Below are 23,052 nucleotides of genomic sequence, written 5' to 3'. Positions count from 1 at the left end.
CATCCTTTGCTTTTTTTTCACGTAAAATATGTTAGGGGGTGTTCTACATCAGGAAATCCAAAGCTGCTCCCTTCTTTTAAATAGCTGCCAAGAGCCCTCTGTGAGGATGTACCACAAATTCTCTGCTGCGGACACCCAACATGTTTCTAGTCCTTTGTTCTAATGAGCATGCTGCAATGAGTATCCTTGCATATCTAGGATTTTTCCACCCTTGCAAGTGCATGTGTGGGATAGATCCACAGAAATGAAATTGGATTTTGCATTTGGGAGTTAAATTGCTTTCCATAAGGGCTGTACCAGTTCACCCACCCACAGCACTGTATGGGAGGCCCTCTCTCTCCCCAGCCCAGCAGCTGCCAAATCCTACAGATTCTTCGTGGGCGTCTCTTCCATTCTTGCCACCTTCCCAGCCCTGCTGAGCCATGCTGACAAGCACTTCCTCCTGCTGCAGCTGGGCCCATCCAGTCTCCCTTGGCTCAGGAAACCTCAGTTCTTCCCTTGCACCCTCGCATGCGTTGCTCCCAGCAGAGGACTATGCACAAAGCTAGAACTCCATATGAATTAATGAAGCCTGGCTCCAAATGAGGCACTGTCATCCTAGTACTGGCAGATGGCATTTCCAAAGTGAAAAAATACTCTCCCCGTTCTGCTTCTTTAAAAAATACATGTTTTAGTTATTCCTTTGGACATAATGTTTTTGGGGGGGGGGGGTGCCCGCGTTGCCATTGTTGATTTGTTTGTTCTTTAACTTAGTCAACCAAATAGAAGGCACTCTTACTCTGATCTCCTCAGCTCCTTCCCCCAAGTCCCCTCTGCTTGGCTTTCACCTTTGCTACCGCTGTATCCCCCTGCTAGACCTTCTCCTAGACCTCCTAGAGACAGGGGTGGCAAGGGCCATCTCCAAGGCCCTGCTCCATGCTCTAGTCCCAGGGGCCCTCCAGCGATGCCAAACTCTGCTCTCCATTCTGTCCTGTTCCACCAGCTCCCAGGGCACACACAAAGGCAGGAAATGGGCCTCCAGCTGGGTATCACAGTAGAGTCCTCTGACATTTTAGGAGATGCTTGGATGGTAAAAAGAGTCCTCGCATTTTCCCATTTCTTGAGATCGCAGGACTCAGCATTCCCGGTCTACCCATTCCTCCCCATCTCCACCCCACCGTGCCACACTCAGGGTGTTTGGGGCGGGGGCGCAGTAGACCGGAGAGAGCGGGAAGGGGGGACATCCGGAATGCAGGACTAGTTCACACTGCTGCTGCGGCGGAAGAGGGAAGGGAGGAGAGAGGGCGAGGCGCTGGAAGGGGTGGGAACCGCGGGGCTGGCCCGGGCGGGACGGGGCACGCTGTGTGCACGCGCGTGTGCGCGGCGTTGAAATGCCCGGCGCTTTGGGGCAGCGGGACAGAGCCCAGGGCGCGCGCGGAGCCTCCCAGCGTCTCGCACCTCCGGCCACAGCTATGACAGAAAACTCCGACAAAGTTCCCATCGCCCTAGTGGGGCCTGACGACGTCGAGTTTTGCAGTCCCCCGGTGAGTACAGCTCCGAAACCCCGGTCCCGCTGCCGAGTCAGTGGACACGCAGGGCCGGGCCTTTGCGCGGGTGCCTGGATCGACTGCCCGGAGTCAGGGATTTGTGCCACCGAATGTGGGAGGTGGGTCCCCAAATATGCGCGTGTGCAGGGGGCCCGGGATCCGCAGACCAGTGGGAAGGGGAGCGTGGGCCGGGACCCAGGAGCAGGCGTACTGTGGCCGGCGGAGGGTGCAGAGCCGCGGGGCGATGGCCCTGCTCCGCCAAAAGTTTGCTTATCGTACATCCACGCTGAGTTCAAGGGACCTTCGGGAGGGAGCACCGCGAAAGGGGGCACGCCGTCCCCCACCCCAGCCCCGAGTCCCAGGCGGCGCGGCGCAGACGTGACCCGTGCTCCCCCCACCCCCGGCCCGGGTCCTCAGGCGTACGCCACGGTGACCGTGAAGCCCTCCAGCCCCGCGCGGCTGCTCAAGCTCGGAGCTGTGGTTCTCATTTCGGGGGCGGTGCTGCTGCTCTTCGGGACCATCGGGGCCTTCTACTTCTGGAAGGGGAGCGACAATCACGTAAGTCCAGAGGGCGTCGCTCAGGAGTGCGGACCCCAGGGCGAGGGCGAGGGCGAGAGCGGGTGCGCGGGGCGGGGAGGCGCGCGGGGCCGGGAGGCGCGCAGGGCGGCGGGGTCCTCGCTGTTACCCGCACGTTCACCTCTAGGTGGAGCCAGAGCGCAGGGCCGGAGCAGGCGGCTCGCCCCAGCTGGAGCTTTCCTCTGGGTCCCCTCGGGGCACCTTCTCCCTTCTTCCCTCCTACACGGCCGGCCGCGCTGCTCTCTGCTCTTGGCTACTTTGTAGAAAAGCAACTCAGGGTTTTAACAGAGAATATTAAAAGGTAGAGTAGCGGAAAAATCCATGGACAGGTAGGGGAAAGCCATTTTCTGCCGGTCTCAGCAGATCGCTTGCAGTCGTGTGACTGTGTGACTGTGGGTGAGGCACCGCACCCCTCTGGCCTCATCCCTTGGGTTAGAAATGGAATTCAATGATCTGTAGGACCTCTCCCAGCTGAGAAGGGCTGTGACTTTAAGAACCTAGGACAAAGATAGTGGAGTAACATTCAGACCCAGTATTGGGGATGAATCTGAATTTTCAGGAGTTTTTGTCTGTTTATTGCATAAGACCTATCCATGAATGCTCCCTTCTCTCTTGCCCTAAGGAAAAGAAATTCCTTAAAGGTGGCAAATCTCTTTAAAAATCAATTCTGGCCTAGTCACGTGTGATTTAACGGCAAATGTTTCACTAACTGCTGTCCCACTTTCTTTGTATGTAACTATTTTATAGCTCCACCATCTCTCAAGGAGTATAAAAACTGCTTCTAGCTTGACTGGGCAGAGTTCCAGGGTGTTCTCTAAATACTCTGAATTTTGTTCACCTATGTAAAGGGGGATATTTTATCTTGATGACCATTGCCAGGCCTGGTATAAGCTTATTTCGACTAATGGAAAAGAATTCCATCTCCAGGGTGCACACAAAGGGCTGTTTCTTAATCACTTCCCTCAGAGGAGCTGTGGCTGCTGTTTGCGGGGGGAACCCCCCCCCAACCATGAAACTCAAAGCATGAACGAATTCCAGTACTTAGAGAAAATGGTGCTGAAAGCAATTCAACCATTTTACACATCACATCTTCTGCAGTCACTGCATAATTTGTATTTTTAACTCAAATGCCTACTGTAGATAATCATGCCATTTAGCGCTGAGTCTGTTTTAGAGACTATATCAAATTTACAAGCATCGATTTGTAAGATCAGAATTGCACAGTATTTTTGTGTGTATTTGAAAAGTGCTGTAATGTATTTGTATTTTAAATAGAAAAGTTAGGCCAAATGCTCATGTTTGAAAGCAGCAAATCTGAACAGGAGAACAATTTCAAGATCTACATCTCCATTAATAGCAGGGTTTCTGATTGTCACCCTTTGGGAAATTGTATGGTATTCGAATGTAAAAGCTGTCTTTTCGATGACAGAACCTCAGTGGTACAGGTCATTTGGAGATAAAAATAGCTTTGCTTTTTGGAGGGTAAAGATTTTAGGCATGATGTATATTAAAATGAATACCATTTGGCATTTAATTATTCAAGGCAAACACAACTAACTGACAAGCTTCTAAAAAGAGAGATGGAGTGATCATACTGACTAAAGTAGGGCTCCCTCTTTTCATCTTCTACTTTACCCCAAGAGTCTGGTCCAAGAGAGCAAGCAGTATTAAATTCTAAGAATACAGAGGAATAGTGAATCACATTTTCTGGCCAAAAATGAAGTTATTGCTATTTCCTCTATAGGCAGAAGAATGTAGAAAATCATGGTAGACATTTTTTTACTCCCAAAATTTTTGGCGCTGATCTATCTCACCCAAGTCTGAAAAACAAATCACAAAAAACACAAAATAGAGTACGTTTGGCACCATCTATGCATAGTACATGCACAGGGCCACTTTCCCTGGAAGTGTAAATAGCCCAGACATAATGTAATCCAGAAGGGTAAGTCTCTGTCAAACAAAAAGATATCCCCCACCAAATGGACTGCCCACTCTTTGGGGATTATCCATGCCTCTGTTCTTCTATATTAGCTTATAGAGGAGAACCAGCTGTAATTCACCTCCTATCCCTTTCATATGGGTAAATCCCCTAAGGACAGGTTTACTGGAAGTCAGCTGCAGGACTGTGGAAACATCAGAGTGCTAATAACTGGGAACAAGGGACGGAGCTCAAATTCCGAAGCCAGGTCTCACCCACGTTATCGTAAACGGAACAGGCATTGAAATCTGGGATAGCCTCGCCTATATGAGATAGCTGACCATCCTACCTTGTGGGATGAGGGGATGAGATCATTGCTTGGGGCCTTTGTTCTCAGACTGATTTTCCTAGATATTGTCCCAAATGTTATGTAATTCATCTTATAGAACCCAGACGTCATTAGAAACTCATTAGCAAATATTCTTGGCTGTAAAAAGCACCGTATTGAGCAGAATTTTGGCAAACAATAACCTTCATTGTACTTAGAAAATGCCCCACAGCTCCACCGGCTCAGAGCAGACAAGGTGATTCCTGTTCCACCAGCCCAGTCTCCTTCGGAGCATAGGGCCCAGTACTTTGGAAATAACTGTGGACTGTTTACCCTCCCGCCATTCCCTTCAGGAGGGCACAGACCTCTCACTGCTGCCCCATGGAGACAGTGTCTTCCTCATAAAGAATGGGCTAAAGCTACATTACAAATGATGCAATACCCGGGACACCTGGGTGGCTCAGTTGGTTAAGCGTCCCAACTCTTGATTTTGGCTCAGGTCATGATCTCACCGTTGTGAGATTGAGCCCTGCATGGGGCTCAGTGTGGCGTGCAGAGCCTGCTTGGGATTCTCTCTCTCTCTCTCTCTCTCTCTCTCTCTCTCTCTCCCTCCTTCCCTCCCTCTGCCCCTCCCCCTCATTCTCTCTCTCTCTGTCAATTAAGTAATTAATTAACCTAAATAAATAATAAAAAAACAAATGATGCAATACCTGTGTCTAGTTAGGGAGCTTCTGCTGGCACAAAGGTAGTGGGGTGGTGGTGGAGGGAAGTAAAATTAGGACCACAAACCACTCTCCTAGTGTTAGAATTTTGTCTCCTTAAGATCTGCTAAGAACTTACAAACTGTTCCTTTCTGAGATCTTGCATTGCCTTAATAGTAAAAGCTTATGTGCAATGCTTTCTCTCTCTCCCTCTCCCTCTCTCTCTCACACACACGCAAACACACACACACACACACACACACACAGCCTCTTACTGCATGAGTGAAGGATGCTTGTGGCTGGAACTCCCACAAATGTTGTCTGCTATACTCCTTTTGACAGTCATCCTTAGCCCATGTGAACAGTGGCTGCTCAGAGAGCACAGGGACAGAACAGAGCCTGCTTTCTAAAACTTACCTGCAAAAAGCACGGACCCAGCCAAAGAAAACAGGTTTCCCAAACTGGGCTGATCAGAAGGACCACCTGAGATGCAGAGTGAACACAGGCTGGTGGGCGCTGCTCCAGCCCCCCTAAATCAGAAACTCCAGAAGTGGTTCTCAGGATCAGGCAAGCCCGGAAGACAGTGTGCTGCAGGGATCGAAGTTCACCAGGATGGAAGGAAGGGCACTGACCCACGGTTAGCTGAAACAGTGTGCTGGTATCTTCTGTTCCACTGAATGAAGGCCGGTGCCCGAAAGGGTACTGGCTAGCCAAGCCATTTCTACTTCTTTGCTGGTAAAATAAAACTGTGCTCCATGGGTCTTGTGATAATGAGTTTTCTACAAGTAATGATCCAGTAATATCAAATACTTCCAGTGTTTGTCCATGTAGCCGTCTTTCTTCATAATGATGGAGAAAATTGGACTTGAATTGAATCTGAGCTATTTGCAGTTCTGACCTACTGGCCTGACACTAAATAGCAAGTGGCTCTCATCAGTCCTTAGTCCTTCCTCTTTAAAGATTTTATATCTTGTATGTTATATATAAGATATATATGTATGTATACACACACACACACACACACACATATGCTTCTAAGTCAGAAAAATAAAGAGGAAAGATAGGAGAAGGGGAGGAGAGGGAAGGGGGAGGAAGGGAAGACAAGACCCACCCACTACTCCACAACACAGAGAAAGTTCTAGCATGGCAGCAGCATACTGAGCAGGAGCAGTGTGTAAATTATTTTTTAAGTTAGTATACTAACAAGTTGTCTAAACTAAGAGAGCCCTTTGGACCATGTAATTTAGTCATAAACTAAAAATATATATATTTTTCATGGAGTTATTTTTCTTAAGATCTTACTTAAAAATCCAAAACATAAAAGAGACAACAAGCAGAGCCACCTAGTTAAATTGCAGATGAACAGGAGAGAAAGGACCACATCACAGCCCCACCTGCTCTGCCACCCTCACCTGTGGGCCACCACTGTGAAACCTCAGAGCTCCAAGGACACAAACGAGAACCGTCTATGAGGGCCAACTTCTTTATTTTATGCCCAAAGCAACTCTCAAGACCCAGGGATAAGTGGGGTGGCCACTTGTTTTTCTGATTCCTGGGCCAGTGCTCTTTGCTGAGGCCAAGTCTCTGTCCCTTCTTCCCCGACACGTCTCATAACATAATGCCTTACAATACCATCTGCCTGTCCCATAGTCATTAAAATGACTAACTCCCACTTTGAGCTGAAACAGATGTGCACACTGAACTTGCACTCCACAAATGCTGTTCTGCCTGTATCAGGCATATCCCAGTCCTGCCTGCAGTCCTGACTATATACCATACTCCGTGCCCAATCTTAACCAATGGATTTTTAAAAACCTTTCAAATTGGGGCACGTGGGTGACTCAGTCGGTTAAGCAACTCAGGTCATGATCTCACTGTTCGTGAGTTGGAGCCCCGCGTCAGGCTCTGTGCCGACAGCTTGGAGCCTGGAGCCTGCTTTGGATTCTGTGTCTCCTTCTCTCTCTGCCCCTCCCTCGCTCACACTCTGTCTGTCTCTCTCTCTCAAAAATAAATAAACATTAAAAAAAATTTTTTTTAACTTTCAAATTGAGGCGCCAGCTACAGACTTGTTAACAATCCAGTTAACCATTTATCCATCGATGGGTCTTAACTCTGGCTGCAAAGTAGAGTTGACTCAGAAAAAGAAAGATCTGTGTCCAAGCCCCATCCCCGCAGGTTTTGATTTGATTCTTTCAGGGGAAACGCGTGCATGGTAGGTGGAGACTCTCCTCAGATACTTTTATATGCAGCCAGGACTGCAAATCACTGAGCTATTTGAATTAGTATTAGAGACTACCAAAGCTTTTACTTTGAAGGTATTTTTAAAGAAATCATTGTATTAAGTGATGGGTGTATGGATGAAGTCCTCATATCTAAATCTGTTACTACTAGCGATGATTCAGTGTATCTCTAACAAATATGATAGCTACTTCATATACTGCAGGTCTAAAGATAAGCCCTGAATTGCCCTAAAAAGAAAGCATCACTGACTCCTATGTTCACTTCCAGATTTACAATGTCCATTATACCATGAGTATCAATGGGAAATTACAAGATGGGTCAATGGAAATAGATGCTGGGAACAACCTGGAGACCTTTAAAATGGGAAGTGGAGCTGAAGAAGCAATTGAAGTTAATGATTTCCAGAATGTAAGTATATTTCACACATTTAGAGAGTTAAACCAGGCAAGTCCAGAAGACTTTCCTAATCCCCAGAGAAGCAGCATCTCACACACATCCCAATGTAACCATTCTTTATGGCAGTCAAGGTGCCACTGACCCCCATGCATATTCCCTCTGAGAAAGGCCCACTCTTTGTCCTTTATATTTTCAGAATGAAAAACACAACACCTTGGCACTGAAAAGAACAAGTTCTTGGAACTATATAAAGTCTTGGCAGAAGGACTTGAAAGAGCTATTTCTTTCCAAGCAGCTTTCTATAACATGATGAATAAAAGACTCAGTATCCTAGAATGTTGCAAAGTCTGAAATGTGAACTTAGAGACAAGAGGCAAACTGTAATGACTTAACAATCTTATCAACAACAGGTGGGATCTATTTACATACTTTGCTCAATTCTTCAGATTTCCCATTTCACCCAGAAAATTAGCATGGAGTATAATCCTATGTTTTCCGACCGTGGCCAATTACTGATAAAACATTCGCGTCTGCTTTGAAAGGGGAGAACACATTTGTTTTCAAAAGTTCAATTTGCAGGCAATTTAGCCCTTACGCTTTGTGCTTCAGTGGACATCTGCATCACAGTATCGTTCCTGGCCCTCTTTCCTGTTGGCCATAAATATCTTCTTCTCTTCCTGTTCTAAGACGGGGAAGAAGCATCACTGTTTGTGTTCTCCCGTTAAATCTGTAGATGGAGTAGGTGAGACTCCATAATGAAAAAAGGCACTTGAAAATAATGTCTCTTCTGATAGTTTATTGGCCTGCACACATCTCATCGACCCACCTTGTGCCGATTGATGAGAAAAACCAGAGATGCTTTTCATTTGAATGAAAGAACTCCCTTTGCTGATGCCAAAAGGCATTTCACAAGTCCTACTGAATACCAAACAGATGCTAACCTTTGGACTCCCGTGCTGTTAGGTATTGCTCATGACAGAGACTGGCTCTGCTCTGCCTGGGGAAGGGGGAGGGGGCGGGCTCTGCAGCCCTGTATGTGACCGGTGTACTTCGTTTAATCAGAGCTTTGCAAATGGTTCTGGTCAGTGCAGAAAGATAATTTCTCTGGGCCTATTAAAGGCTTTTACAGCCAGACCCAGGACAAGGCAAAAGCATTTTTTCTTTGTACTACTCAATGTAAAATGATAAAATGTGACTCCCACACACACATCATTCAATCCAGAACAAAATTGAATACCTATGATGTGCCACAGTATCAAGATATGCAAAGGTAGCTTCACAGATGAATGAGAAAAGATCCATCTCTCTCAAAGGGGCATGAATCAGGAGTATACTTTTAAAATATTTTAATCCCAGGCCTATATTTCTGTTTTATAATCCTCTGGTTCTAATAATGGTATTGATTGTGTTTTGTTCTCATAAGCCAACAGGGCCACAAATATTTTATAAGCTGATCAATTCTCTTTGATAGCTTCCACATTTCTCTAAGTCAGAACTGGTGAGTAGGACATTTTTTTGATGGATAGAACCTGTTATGGGTTTAAACAAGCCTGGACTTTTGAAAACACATGAATCAGCCACTATGGTACTGGCACTATTACTTTCTCCTATACATTAAACCAACAGTCAGATCCAAGAGGTGTTTATTTTTCAGGGCCTACTGTGTGCATGGGACAGTATGAAGCATGAGGGATGCAAAGATGACTGATACCTGCTCCCTCCCTCCTGGACCTTACAGTCCAGGCCAGGGTGCGGGGGGTGGGGGAGGGGTGGGTTGGGGGGCGCAGACATTCTTCACAGAAGCGACTTGGGGTCAGCCTGGGAGATGTGCTGCCACAGAGCTATAAACGCAGTGCTGTGGGTCACAGAAGGGGGCAGTTGCGTGCACTGAGGGCATTGAAGCAGGTTTTACAGAGGTTGTGACAGTTGAATCAGGTCTCAAAGAATGATTAGGATTTCAACCAGCAGAGAAGTAGAGACTCAGAGGAATACTGAATACAAATGCACAGGCCTGCTCTTGAGTTCTAAGTAGCCCAACATGGCAGAATGGTGGGGAAGGGGAGCAGAGGCAGGGGCCAGATGAGGAAAGGCTCTGAACTGTAAGGGAACAGTCTCCCCTGGTAACCTAGGACCATACCAAGGTTTTAGTAGAGCCAATAGGAAGAAAACCCTCCTGAGAGGGAATAGCACTGAACAGAGGACTCCAGTCTCCATAGTGTGAAAGAAAAATCATTCAGGGCACTTGTTAAAGAAGGGAAGAGGACCATGTTCAAGGGAAGCTACTACAGTGGGGTTTTATAGTAGGGGAGAGAGATTGCGTTCAACTCTGAATACAGTAAGGAAAAGGGGCAATTTATAGCCAAGGAGCAGAGTGGGGATATCAGTGGATAGAAAGTTACTAAGAGGTACAGTAGTTCTTTGCTAAACCGAACCAACAGGATTTTTTTGAAGCCAAGCCAAGGTGATCAGATATCAAGGCAGACTCAGCAGGATACTTGCTAAAACTGGAATAAACTGGCCAAGACAGAGCCCACAGTCAGGGCCTAGGCAAAAAGAGGACTCAGAGGAACCTGACTGGAGTTGGGTCAAGGAAGGTCTTCGTCAGTACCCCAAGGAATACAAAAAGGGGTTTGTTCAGAGTGCGTGAGTTACGTTCTAAAAAGTTTTGCCCTCAAAAGTATCAATGCTATTGGTTTAAGCCAACCCTTTCAGACTTAATGACTCATTTATATAATAATAACCCTGGTTAGAAATTAAGATAGAATAAACTGATATGTATATACAAGTGTTTGCTACACAATTTCTTTTAACTTTGTGTATATTTGAAAGTTTTAATTTACAAAGCTAGAGAAAAATAAAATAGCATAACCTACCTCACAGATAGGTAGGTTAGTGATTTCAAAAAATTGAAACCCTTCCTCAAAAAATTAAAAATAGAAATACCATATGATGCAATAATTCTCATGCTGAGTATTTACCCAAAGAATATGAAAACACTAATTCGAGAAGATACATGCACCTCTGTGTTCATTGCAGCAGTATTTACAATAGCCAAGATATGGAAGGAACTCAAATGTCCATCATTAGATGAATAAAGAAGATGTAGTACAGATCAATAGGCAGATTAGATAGATAGATAGATAGATAGATAGATAGATAGATAGATATAAAGTGGAATATTACTCAGCCATAAAAAGGATAGCATCTTGCTATTTTCTACAACATAGATAGATACCTAAAGGGTATTATGCTAAGTGAAATAAGTCAGACAGAGAAAGACAAACACCATATGATTTCACTTACATATAGAATCTAAAAAACAAATGAATAAACAAAAAGTAAAAAACAAAAAGCAGAATCAGACCTATAACTACAAAGAACAAACTGATGGTTTCCAAAGGGAAGTGGGATAAGGGGTTGGGCAAAATGGGTGAAGGGGAGTGGGAGATTCAGGCTTCCAGTTATGGCATGAATAAGTCATGGGGATGAAAGGCACAGCATAGGGAGTAGAGTCAATGGTATCGTAATAGGTTGTATGGTGACAGATGGTAGCTATGCCTGTGGTGAGCACCGTATAACGTATGGACTTGTTGAATCGCTATGTTGTACACCTGAAACTAATGTCACATTGTGTGTCAACCATACTCAAAAAAAGTTTAAAAAGTCAACATGGCTCCCAACTAAAACAGAATAGAAAAGTAAAACCAGAGTAACTTATAATCTAACTTGGACTTCAATATGTTCATGCTCAGCCTGATGAACTCAAAAACATCCTGAAGTCAGATGCTTGCTCCCATAGGTGAATTGCTGTCAGTGCCGCAGCCTAAAATGCAGACTGATTTAAGCGTGTGTTGGCAGATTAAATACCAGCCTGTTTTCTCAAACAGTGAGCAAAACTACCATCTTCTCTCTATTTTCATAGTAATTGCATTCCTAAGAATGTCATCATCATACATGGAAACTTTGCCAAAAGTCGCTTTGTCTTTATACGTAAAAGGGTGTTCGAGTGTAGGCACAGATACTTACAATCAGGTTTTCCCCCAGGCCCCAGGGCAGTCAGGTCTTCGGGGCTTCCCTGGGCTCTCTGGGGCCCAGCATCCCTGGGCTCTGCCTGAGGAAGCCCAGGAGAGCCCCAGTCTTTGTGACAACTCAGAACTCCCTGAACGATTTCTAAAGTGCCCTCTTGGGAACTTGTTGGGGACTTCTGGTTGAAGCCACAGAAATCCTATGAGATCCTCTAGAAAGAAAAACTGTGCAGCTACAATGAGATTGCCTGACTCTTAATTATTAAAAGAATGTGAGAGCATTGGACTCTTCCCTCATTATCTTTGTTAGCAAATTTCTTCATTATCACCAGCTTCTGAGGCCTTGTTTGTTTGCAGAAGCAGGAGGTTTGCTTGGCTTTCTTGTGCTTTTCCATTCCTGCTGTTTAATCTCTTCAAAGATCTGGCTGCGTGATATGGATGTGTAGCCAGACGAGGTGTTTCAGAGGTGTGAATTCCTTCCCACAGGACCCATCCCTATGGGGCTTCGGCTCTCTTTGCAGTGTGTAGACTGTCAGAACTAACTCAACACGAGATTCACATCGGGGCTGTGAATCCTTTGACAGAATCAGCTCTCTCCTTGGGGGATATGGCGACGGTTATATGGTGTTTCCCCCTCGCACCTCACATTCAGAGGATATAAGGGTGTGAAGTGAAAAGGACATATGGCACGGGGGCAGCAGTACTCTCCCCCCACTGCCTTCTGTTTTTCAAACCACGAGCCCTAGATGTGCATGCAGAATACAAGCAGCAGGTCTGCAGGAGAGAGCAGAGAACAGTGGTTCTCAAAACGTGTTCCCTAGGCCACCAGCAGCGGCAGCACCTAAGAGCTTATTGGAAGTGCAGAGTTCAGTCCCCACTCCAGACCTGGATCAGAATCTCCGGGGGCAGGGCCCAACACTATTTTATTTATCAAGTCCTCCAGGTGATTTTGATGCAAAGGAAAATTGGTGAGCTGGTGGTATAGAAGAATCCTGGATTCAAAGGCTGTGTCTTAGCTCACGCACGCTGCCGTAACAAAGTATCATAGACGGAGTGACTTCTAAACCGCAGGAACCTCTCACAGTTCTGGAGGCTGGTTGGTCCAAAATTAAGGCACTAGCTGATGAGGGTCTATGGTGGCCCTAGTTTCTGGTTCATAGTTGGCCTGTCTTCTTACTGTGTCCTCACGTGGCAGAAGGGGGGTGAGGGAGCTCTCTGGGGTCCCTTTTATGAGGCACTAATCCCACTCACGAGGGCTCTGCCTTTAACTTCCCAAAGGCCTTACCTCCAAATACCACCGCATTGGGCCTTAGGTTTCAACATAGGTACTCGGGTGAGGGGACAAAAACAGTCAGTCTACAGCAGGTGGTTTCAGTCATTTAAGAACGTTGTCACCTTGAACAAGTTGTTTTCGCCCTAACCCGATGGTCCTCGACCCCAGGTTTACATTGTAACGACACAGGGAGCTTTGAAGCATCCCACTGTCTGGGCACTGCCCCAGGCCAGTGAAACGGGAATCTCTGGGGAGAACCCCAGGCATCCATGGTTTTAAAATCTGTCCAGGTGGCTTTGGTGCAGTGAGTTGAGAAGTTGCACGGTAAACCTGGAGTCCCTCCTCCTGGAGAGTGAGGGGATGTTGCTACCACCGCTCTCTGGGTGAGAGGTGATGCTAAGACAAACATGTCACATGTGCGATCATGGCCAATTAGGCCACAGGGGAGAGCACAAGGAGCTTCAGGAAGAACGAGCCTTTCCTTCTCTGCTCTCTGCTCTGTCACCAGCGTTTGCAGGGCTGCTGGCTCTCAGATTACAAACGGTGCAACTTGCCACGAGTGTCTTCTAGCATGACTTACATTTGACTCTGTTCTTCACCGAGGAGGGCAGTGTCCTGAGCCAAGCCCCGGAGGTTTCTAAATGCTCTTCCTCCCCCACTGTGCGGCACTGATGCTGGAACAAGGTCCTTATCTTCCTGACATTTGTCCCAACTGAACAGATTGACAAGTTGAGGGGTTTGGGTTTCTGTTGGTGTCTATGTTGTTCGGGCATAAAATCTGTAGGCCTTTCATACTGCTTTTGGCCACTCACTCGTCATGAAATTCACCAGCAGGGTGAAAGGAAACACTCTTGGGACAGAACGTACTGTTGTGCCTGATGCACCCGAGGTAGCATCGGCACCGAGCTGTCAGCCAACACCGGAGCCCCGTGGACGAGGTTTCCCTTAAGGCCAGTCCCTAGGCTGACAAGGAGACACTGTTTGTGTCACACAGGGGACAAGAACAAAACATCTGAGTCCTCAGGTAAGGTCTAGGAACAAAGGTCAGTTCCTGGTGTTGTCGAAGTGTTGCTATTTCCCTGGCTGGGTGACCTGGGAAAAATCGGAATCCATGGAATTAATTAATTGGGCCCCCATCTTTTGAGAACCTTCGTGGGATCACCAGAAAGATAAAAGATTCCGATACCAATGTCAAAGAGGCTTATCATTGAGTGGGGCCAGGACCTTGACCAGGAGTGACCGCACAGGCACTGAGAACTAAGTGCCACAGGAGGGAATGAAGACTGGAGAGCTTACGGGAAATCAGGGTCAGAGAAAGCTGCCTGGACGAGGCAGCATTTCATCTGAGCCTGCTTGGGTTAACGGAGCAATGACCATACTCCGTTTCAGTTCACATGCCCCTGACTGGGGCCTCCCCGACCACACTGTCAAAAGTACCACCTCTGTCATTCCTGTCTTACACTCTGCTGTATTTTTCTCCATAGCACTTACCACCACCTGACTTCCCCTCTGCCTTTTATTTTTGGTAAATAACACAACAAGGTAAGCTCCGTGAGTGCAGACATGCCATCTGTTCTGTTCATGCCCATACCCAGCGCCTGGAACAGTGCCCGGTTCGCGGTAGACACTCAACACATTGAGTAAATGAACCAATGGATAGATGGATGGATAAAATTTTATTTCCTAGGGCATCACCGGAATCCGTTTTGCTGGAGGAGAAAAGTGCTACATCAAAGCACAGGTGAAGGCTCGTGTTCCTGAAGTGGGCACCGTGACCAAACAGAGCATCTCCTCCGAATTGGTGGGTACCGCCCGCATGCTTCAGACAGCAAGGGGGTCTGGTAGGCATCATTTGAATCCACAACCCTTTCTGTCTCTCATTCCTGTATAGCTTTGTGACCAGAATACAGATTCTATTCCTTCTCTGCCAAAGGAGTTGGAACTATTTTGGTCCTCCTTGGCGATTCCAAGTGATCATTCTTATATGACATGGTATACCATATATTTTTTAATGTTTATTTATTTTGAGAGAAAGAGAGAGCATGTGTAGGGGATTTGCAGAGAAAGAGAGAGAGGGAGAATCCCAAGCAGGATCCACACTGTCTCTGTGCAGAGCCCAATGCAGGGCTCAATCCCATGAACTGTGAGATCGTGACCTGGGGCGAGATGAGAGTCAGACGCTTAACCAACGGAGCCACCCAGGTGCCCCAGTAAACCATATTTTAAAGTGCATAAAAGGGCTCGGTCTTCACATGGCTCTCATTTGCCTAATGTTGGGGAACTATCCGATTAGTAATGAAAACAATACAAAGGACGTCTCATAACAGAATCTTCATGAGGGGCCTCAGGAGCCTTCTAGCCTCACTTCCAATCAGTGCGGGGTTCCTCCTGAAAATCTCCAATGGCTGTGCTGGAAAGCAATGACAGGGTGCTCCCTTCCCTGGGTGCCAGGCAACTTCCTGGGGAGGGGGACAGTTCAAACCGTTATGCTCTACACTGAGTTGAGCTGGCTCCCCTGGTTTCTTTCCCTTGGCTTGAGTTCAGCCCAGTGAAGCTCCTTAACATGTATTGAATTCCTTTCCTACATGTCAGACTTGTGAGGATTTTAAGTATAATTTTCCCATTTATTATTAACAACTTGCCTCTGAGCCTGATTTTATAAAAATTTACTTTAAGAATTGCACAGAGTTCTAAAGACACATCTGATGTGTTACATTTATTTGATACTTTAGGGCTTATGAAGTGGTTCCACGTGTTATTGCCTTCCATGTGAGTTGTGGCAGGATATAGTGGGAAGAAAATAGACTTTAGAGTTAGAAAATGTGGGTTCGAATCCCAGCTCTGACACTTGCTGTGGATGTGGCTTCAATTCCTTGGACCTCGGTTTTGCCATCTACAAACTAAGGGTCTGCATCCTGTCCTCGTGGCCCTAGAACCTACCGGATAATGACTACACGGCTGCTGCTCTAGATCACTAATTCCATTATGATCAGCTTTGGTCCTTCCTGTGTCCCCGAGAGGGAGGGAAAGCAAGCATCAGCTCCCTTAAGGCAAAAGAGGAAAACTAAGGGTAAGCAGAGGTGCCTGGAAACTGCCTGGTTGCCGTCATAGGAGCAGCAGGCGTCTCACAACAAAACAAAACAAAAGCTAAAACAAACCAGTGAGTTTCTAAAGCTGGCTATCATGTCCCCAGTTTTCTACTCTGCTCCCAGTTTCCCCATTCATCCTGTGAGACGGTTTCCAGACTTTCATTGCTCTAGTCGTTTGGCTGTGACCATATTCCAGTTTGTTCCTCAGGAGCTGTGCCATTCAGAACAGAATGCCATGCTCAGTGTGAACCCACTAGTACGGAGTATAAAAATGAGACCAAGAGCTCCTTTGTTCTGACCCTTGAAATTTTCTTAAATTTTTTAAAATGTTTATTTATATTTGAGAGAGACAGAGCACGGGAGGAGCAGAGAGCAAGGGAGACACAGAATCTGAAGCAGGCTCCAGGCTCTTGAGCTGTCAGCACAGAGCCCGACGCCAGGCTGGAAACCCATGAACCGCCAGATCATGACCTGAGCTGAAGTCCGATGCTTAATTGACTGAGCCACCCAGGCACCCTGACCCTTGAACTTCTTATTGCATTACCATTTTTTATAGTCCTGTGACTCAGTTTCTGTAATGCACAAGCCTTTACATTTCCTCCTTAAGTGGACATAGAGCTGGTTCTTTTCTCCTGCCTTCCAGAAGAGCCAGCTCTCCTAACATAGCTGATGGAGATCTAATCATAAGTTTGCAGTACATTTCTGGGGTTCTTTAAAAACAAGGTTATTTTTTTTCCTGATATTTAGAAACAATACGTAGCCATGGTAGAAAATTGGGGAATTACAAAGAATGGAGAAGAAAATCATCCACAATTGCATAATCCACAGATAGCTAATGTTAATGTTTTGGTGAATTTTTTTAATGCACGGGGATGTGTGGTTTCCTTTTCATAACTGAAGTTATATTGCTCTACATTCTTATTAATTTCACCTAACTTTAGTTATTCTAAAATGTAGATGATAATGGAGGTATTATATGTCATCAGATGATTATAATTTAAGTCTTTTGCTCTTGAATACTTCAGCCATCTTTAATTTTTCACTATTTCAAATAATAATTCAAAGTAATTATTTGAATATAGAAATAATTCAGTGATGACCAGTTTAGCCTTTTACAGCTTTGCCTGCATCTGATTCTTTTCTTAGACCGTAAAGCTGAATTATTTTTTCTGTGTTTTAGTTGCTTATATTGTGCTTGGTGGACCCTCTGGTGGACAAGTCAAACACAGGCAACGTGTTTGTGTGGATTAGGAATGTCAGTGGCAGAAAACTACACCCAGAGTGACTGAAACAAAAAGGATTTGTTTCTCTGCACAGTAGCCGATATGGAAGGAGGTGGCTGCAGGCACTGGCTCGGTGGCCAGCATTGCTGATTTTTTTTGGCCTTTCCTTCCAGCTCCAAAACATCAACCGTGCATTCGAGTACGAAGTCAGAAGGGGTTGAGCAGTGCCAAGCACGACTTCCCTTTAATTAGGAAAAGCAGGAGATTTCTCAGCCCCCCAGTAGACTTCAGTGTGAATCGCATAGTCTAGGGCACCCCCAGCCACTGGAGGGTCTGAGAAAGCAAGCAGCCAGCCTCTCTCCTGGGGCAGGGACACTGCTGCCTCACACAGAAGCGGGACTGTGTTGCAAGGGCAGGGAGAGACAAGGTTGGATGGGCAGCTGAGACCATGTGCCGTAAGTTGACTTAACATTCCTAGCTTGTAAGATGCATATGTATGCGTTATCCCCATCGCCCCACTCTTTCCCCACACGCTTTAGATTATGATGAAGTAGGTTTATGTACCACTTGCTCTTATAAAATTTTCATCAGTTTCGTAGAACTTTAAAAAGCTGCTATACCCAAAGAGTATTCATTTCCTGGACAGAGCCATTTAATTTAAGGTAAATAACTGGATTACCTGAGTGTTAACTTCCTCCAATGACTTTAAGTTGTTTTCATGCAACCATAAGCCTCGGGGAGAAAGCATAAATGAAGTGCTGCTTTTAGCTGAAAATATGGAGAAAACATTTTAATTTCTCCAACCTATTGCAAACTAATAAATATATGAAAGGAACAACCTGGCAAAATAAATTTGTCTCCTGGGTTATCAGACCATTCTCAGTATCTCGCTGTAGAAGAAAATTCAGGGTTTAACTTTGAAATCTCAGTGGTGTGCTTGATGTGAGGAACATCTGAAATGTGTTTTGTTATAGCTGGGAAATGTAGAAATGGTTTATGTTAAATAATACTTTGAACTGAAGACATTAAAGAACCAATCGCTTGCTTTTTCCATTGTTGTTCGGAGGCTGCAGAACAAAACCCCAAAGGATTTTCACTTCAAATGAAGGGCTCCTCTATCCCTTTACAGGATTTCAGAGTCCGTTCAATTGCTTTTCCTCAAAAAAATCTTTGATCAGCAACATCAGATTAACCTAAATCTCAAAGTTGGTAGCAAGTAATTTTCACTTCCACTCAGGACACTCAATATTCACACATTTCAGTTATGCAAGGCAGGGCGACAAGCAGGGCGAAGACAATGTTGTGAAGAGAGCTACAGAGATAAGACACACACAGCACACCCCACACATGCCCCCTTACACACACCACACACCCCCAACCCATACTCCCCTACACGCATCACAAACACACACACACACACATGCACACACGCACACTCACACCCCACAACGCTATACAAACCCCCCCACATACACACCCCACACTCACCCCACACACACTGTATACCTCCCACTGACACCCCCCGACAACCCCACACATACCCCCTACCCCATTCATCCCACACACACTACCTGCCCTCCACCGACATCCGACACACACACCACAAAACCCCACAATACCCCCTACACTCACATCTCCACACTCACCCCACACACACGACATACCCCCGCCTACACCCCACCACACGCACACCACACACAGCTCACAGCCCCTCACACACACTCACAATTCTCATTAAGTTTTTAGTAGGCGAAATAATGTTTTACCAGCACGTGACTCTTAATACGCATGTTTCACCGTCCACTCTGCTCAATGCATTTCGTTTTTACTGAACTTACAGGAAGGCAAGATCATGCCAGTCAAGTATGAAGAAAATTCTCTTATCTGGGTGGCTGTCGACCAGCCCGTGAAGGACAACAGCTTCTTGAGTTCTAAGGTCTTAGAACTCTGTGGTGACCTTCCTATCTTCTGGCTTAAGCCAACATACCCAAAAGGTAACATTTTAAATTCTTTTAGTGCTGCTGATATGTTTCCTGAGCCCCTCCACAGGCCTGAGCATGTAACAAGGAAGACTTATCAGGATGCAAGTCACAGTGTCTCAGTAATTGGCAAGACAGATCAAAGAGAAGGAAGGTGACAACCATGAATGTTTTAGGGAAGGGACTGAGTGGCAGGGTTAACAGGAAGCAGATCAGGGAGACTCACCATTACTGCATCATCTGCCATTTTTATTTATGAGACTCCCCCTTCTTTCTGCTCTGCTCCTTAATCTAAATTGTTTGCACTTTCCAATTTTACATGTTTTTTATTCCGAGGGCAGAGAATCAAGGGCCTAAGAAGCTGTCAGACTGCTGAATCTTTATTATACTCATACCTAGAATTATGAGGCAGCCAAAAGCTGCTGTGGCCATAGGCTGAGATTCTTCAAGTTCAGGGCTTGAGCATCAGCTCCTAAGTCCGCTGAAAAGAAATGAAGGGCCCCTGGTTGGAGCATACCTTTGAGCCATCAGTGGGTGAAGGGCAGGTGAGCCCCGAGGGCCAAGTTTCTCCGTCCCTAGGGCACCTTCACTCGTCACTGCCACCAGTCACCCCACTGGCCCCCCAAAGGCTGACTCAGTAGTTCTGGCTCAAGTGTGGGAAAAGGGCCTTTCTCTCAACACAGCTGAGGTATACTGTTTTCTGAAAGATTTTATTGGACACAGAGAGAGCAGCATGGAAATAAAATACAGGCATTAAGACCACCTAGGAGGGGGAGGCTTAGGAGGGGGAGATGGGCAGTTATTTTTGAAAGGGTGTGGTTACAATTCCGCAAAACTGAAGAAGTTATGGAAACAGACGTTTGCACAGCAATGTGAATGCACTCAACTGTACAATCATAAAAATGGCTAAAATGGTAAATTTTGATGTATATGTTACCATAATTAAAAAAAAAAACAAAAAACACAAAACCTGACCAGGTTTAGAAAGTTCAGGCTTCCGGTTCTGCCATGGCTAATTCATTCCTCTGAATCATAAATATTATGTCCCAAAGCTTGGATAAGATGGTTCCTTTCTGGCCCAGGCAAAGCAAATAGGATTCAATTGTTAAGCCACTGGAAGGAGAGTTGAGAAGGATCCTGAGGCCACAGGCATGAGCAGTGTCTGTCACCCCCTAGGGGCCAGAGAGGGGGCGGCCAAATGGAGGGTCACTTTTGCCCGCCCTGTTCTTGCTCCAGGGGGTGCTGGCAACTCGCAATTCTGTGGCCGTTTGCCAAGGTCTAGTTTCCGATTGCTCACCTCCATCCACACGGAATGGGCTTCTTGCTTCCCACCCCCAGGAACTACTCCTCCAATACCTGTCACTTTGCCGCGTCGGAGCCTCAGGCGATGCTCCCATGTAGAGCTCTCTCTAATCACTTTCCGTTCGTGAGGACAAGCCTCTTACCCAGTGAGTTCGTTCATTTGTTGGACAAACATTTTTTGAAGGCTTATTGCATGCCATTTACTTGTGCCGGGTAATTGGGATGCACTGAGCAGAAGTTTACATTGTAGCAAGCGAACACGCCCTGTTACGGAAACCTAACAGAGCAGGGCAAAGAGGGCGGGGGTGGCCGTGCGAAGGCGGTGCTGGTCTGGCTGACTGAGCGCTTTCACCCTTTGGGAAAGAGCGTGTTCCCTACCTCTGATATGGAGCTTGGCCCCTCACAGCCCACAGGCAGGACCACCTCTTAAGTAGTCAATCATCACCAGACCCATCCCAGAATTACGTTATGCACAACACCAGAAAAGTGGAAATGCCCCCAGCGATGAAAAGGTTTAAGTAACTGTTGGTACAGCCACGGGGCGGATTATACACATTAAAGATGAAGGATTTTTTTTTTTTTCAGTCTTTCATAAATGTCACATTTAACAATAAAATCAAGAAAGTAAACCCCCTCTGAGGATGTCGGTCCCAACCACCTAATTCTAAAAAAAGCTCCCCAGGGGCGCCTGGGTGGCTCAGCCGGTTAAGCGTCTGACTTGGGCTCAGGTCATGATCTCACAGTCCGTGAGTTCGAGCCCTGCATCAGGCTCTGTGCTGACAGCTCAGGGCCCGGAGCCTGCTTCGGATTCTGTGTCTCCCTTTCTCTCTGCCCTCCCCCGCCCATGCTCTCTGTCTCAAAAATAAACAAAAACACGAAAAAAAACAAAAACAAACTCCCCAACTCCAGCAACCTCTGTCTTGGATCTTTAAGCTGGCAGGTCACAGAGCTGTATTATCAAGAGACAATGGTGGCTGGGCAAGGTCACAGGGAAGGGTGAGGGTCACTGAGCGCTGGCTTTGTGCCAGCCATTGTGCTACAGCTTTCTATTTTGTCCTCAGTTACTTTTTGCCAACAACTGTCCTAGTAACTACAAATAGTCCCATTTTATAGATGAAGAAACCAAGGTTCACAGAAATTAAACAGCTTGCCTGAGGTCATTCAGTTAGTTAAAATAAGTGGTATTGAGATTTGAATCCAGGTCTCCCTGATGCCTCTCCAACCATGAACTCAGAAACCCAGAAGCTGTCTATGGAAGTTCTCCCTGGCTCTAAAGCACATCTAAGTACTCAGAAATAATACAGCATGCTATAATCATCATTACCTAACATTTGAGTGCTTATTATATGCCAAATGCTATAGTAAAACCCTTAGGCACAACTCTATCTTCTGTCACCATTCGGTGAATTAGATACATTATCCCCATTTTACAGATGAAGAAAGTCAGACTCCGAGAGACACCAAAGCCCACATTGGGTGGTTACTTTCCATGTCTGTTATTCAGCAACCATGGGACCCGTGTGGCTGTGTGATCAACTAGAGCACTGGGCTGGGAGCCAGAGAAGGTCACGTTTGGCTCCTGTCTCTGCCACCCATTCTGTGATCTTGGCCAAGTCACTTGGTCTTTCTGAGCCTCGATGCCCTCACATATAAAAGTTACTGCCTTTTCTATCCCACCCATAGGATTTTTAAAAGAATCAACTAAGACAACAAATCTCCTAAAAATTGTAAAGCTTTATACATATATAGTCAACCTGTTAAGAACACAGAGGGCTGGAGTGCCTGGCTGGCTCAGCTGGTAAAGCATGTGAATCTAGATATCTGCTTGGGGAGTTCCAGCCCCATGCCAGGCGTGGAGCTTACTTAAAAACAAACAAACAGCAAGGAGTCACGATGGTGGAACAGCATGGAAGTTTTTTTTTTTGCATCTCACATCCACGAAATACAGCCAAATCAACACAAATCAACCAAATCCTGATTTGAGGATCACACAACAATCTGCACAACCTGAACCACAGAATTCAGCAGGTACGCGGCGCGGAAAGGTAAAGTGAGGGAGAGAGAAGCTGAGGAGGGCAGGGAGCTGTTTTTTCTTGTGGAGAGAGGATGGAGATGGGGGGGAGGGGGGGGATGTATGGGAAAAGTACATCCCCCGCCCCCCCCCCCCAAAAGCAGCTGGAGAGAAAGTGGAAAAGTGGAAACAGCTGCAGGGACTGAACAAAACAAGCAGAAAGGAGAAAGGCGAGGGTTTAAATTCCATTAAGACTCTATAAAGAGGGGGAGCACAGAGTCTGAAACTCCACAGCTCGTTACCTGGAGAAGCTCTGGTGGGAAGGGCGAATCCCCAGGAGCAGAGTGAAGTCCAGGGGTTCTCAAGCCACGGGCAGAGGCAGTTTCCCTGCTGGGAGGACATTTGGTAGAATCTGTAGCCACCCCAGCAGACCCCGGAGAACAACCACATTCGCTGCTTCTGGA

The 23,052-nt window shown here is 46.2% G+C and overlaps 1 protein-coding gene across 2 annotated transcripts in view; it reads left to right on the top strand.

Moving 5' to 3' along the window:
- Positions 1-1,299: 1,299 nt before the first annotated feature.
- The window catches only part of CNMD (chondromodulin), a 32,977-nt gene continuing 11,224 nt past the window's right edge, over positions 1,300-23,052 (top strand). Inside the window, exons 1-5 of one of the 2 annotated variants that reach the window (XM_027064954.2) lie at positions 1,300-1,523; positions 1,944-2,084; positions 7,558-7,698; positions 14,672-14,785; positions 19,137-19,290. In XM_027064954.2, the coding sequence (XP_026920755.1) occupies positions 1,371-1,523; positions 1,944-2,084; positions 7,558-7,698; positions 14,672-14,785; positions 19,137-19,290 (703 nt within the window). In that variant the 5' untranslated portion in view covers positions 1,300-1,370. The remainder of the gene's footprint in view (positions 1,524-1,943; positions 2,085-7,557; positions 7,699-14,671; positions 14,786-19,136; positions 19,291-23,052) is intronic. The other variant, XM_027064953.2, reaches the window with a different exon arrangement.

Source organism: Acinonyx jubatus, chromosome A1 (genome assembly GCF_027475565.1).
Source record: "Acinonyx jubatus isolate Ajub_Pintada_27869175 chromosome A1, VMU_Ajub_asm_v1.0, whole genome shotgun sequence".
Lineage (NCBI taxonomy): Eukaryota > Metazoa > Chordata > Mammalia > Carnivora > Felidae > Acinonyx > Acinonyx jubatus.
Note: the sequence above shows the minus strand (reverse complement) of the source record. Positions and strands in the feature narration are given on the sequence as shown.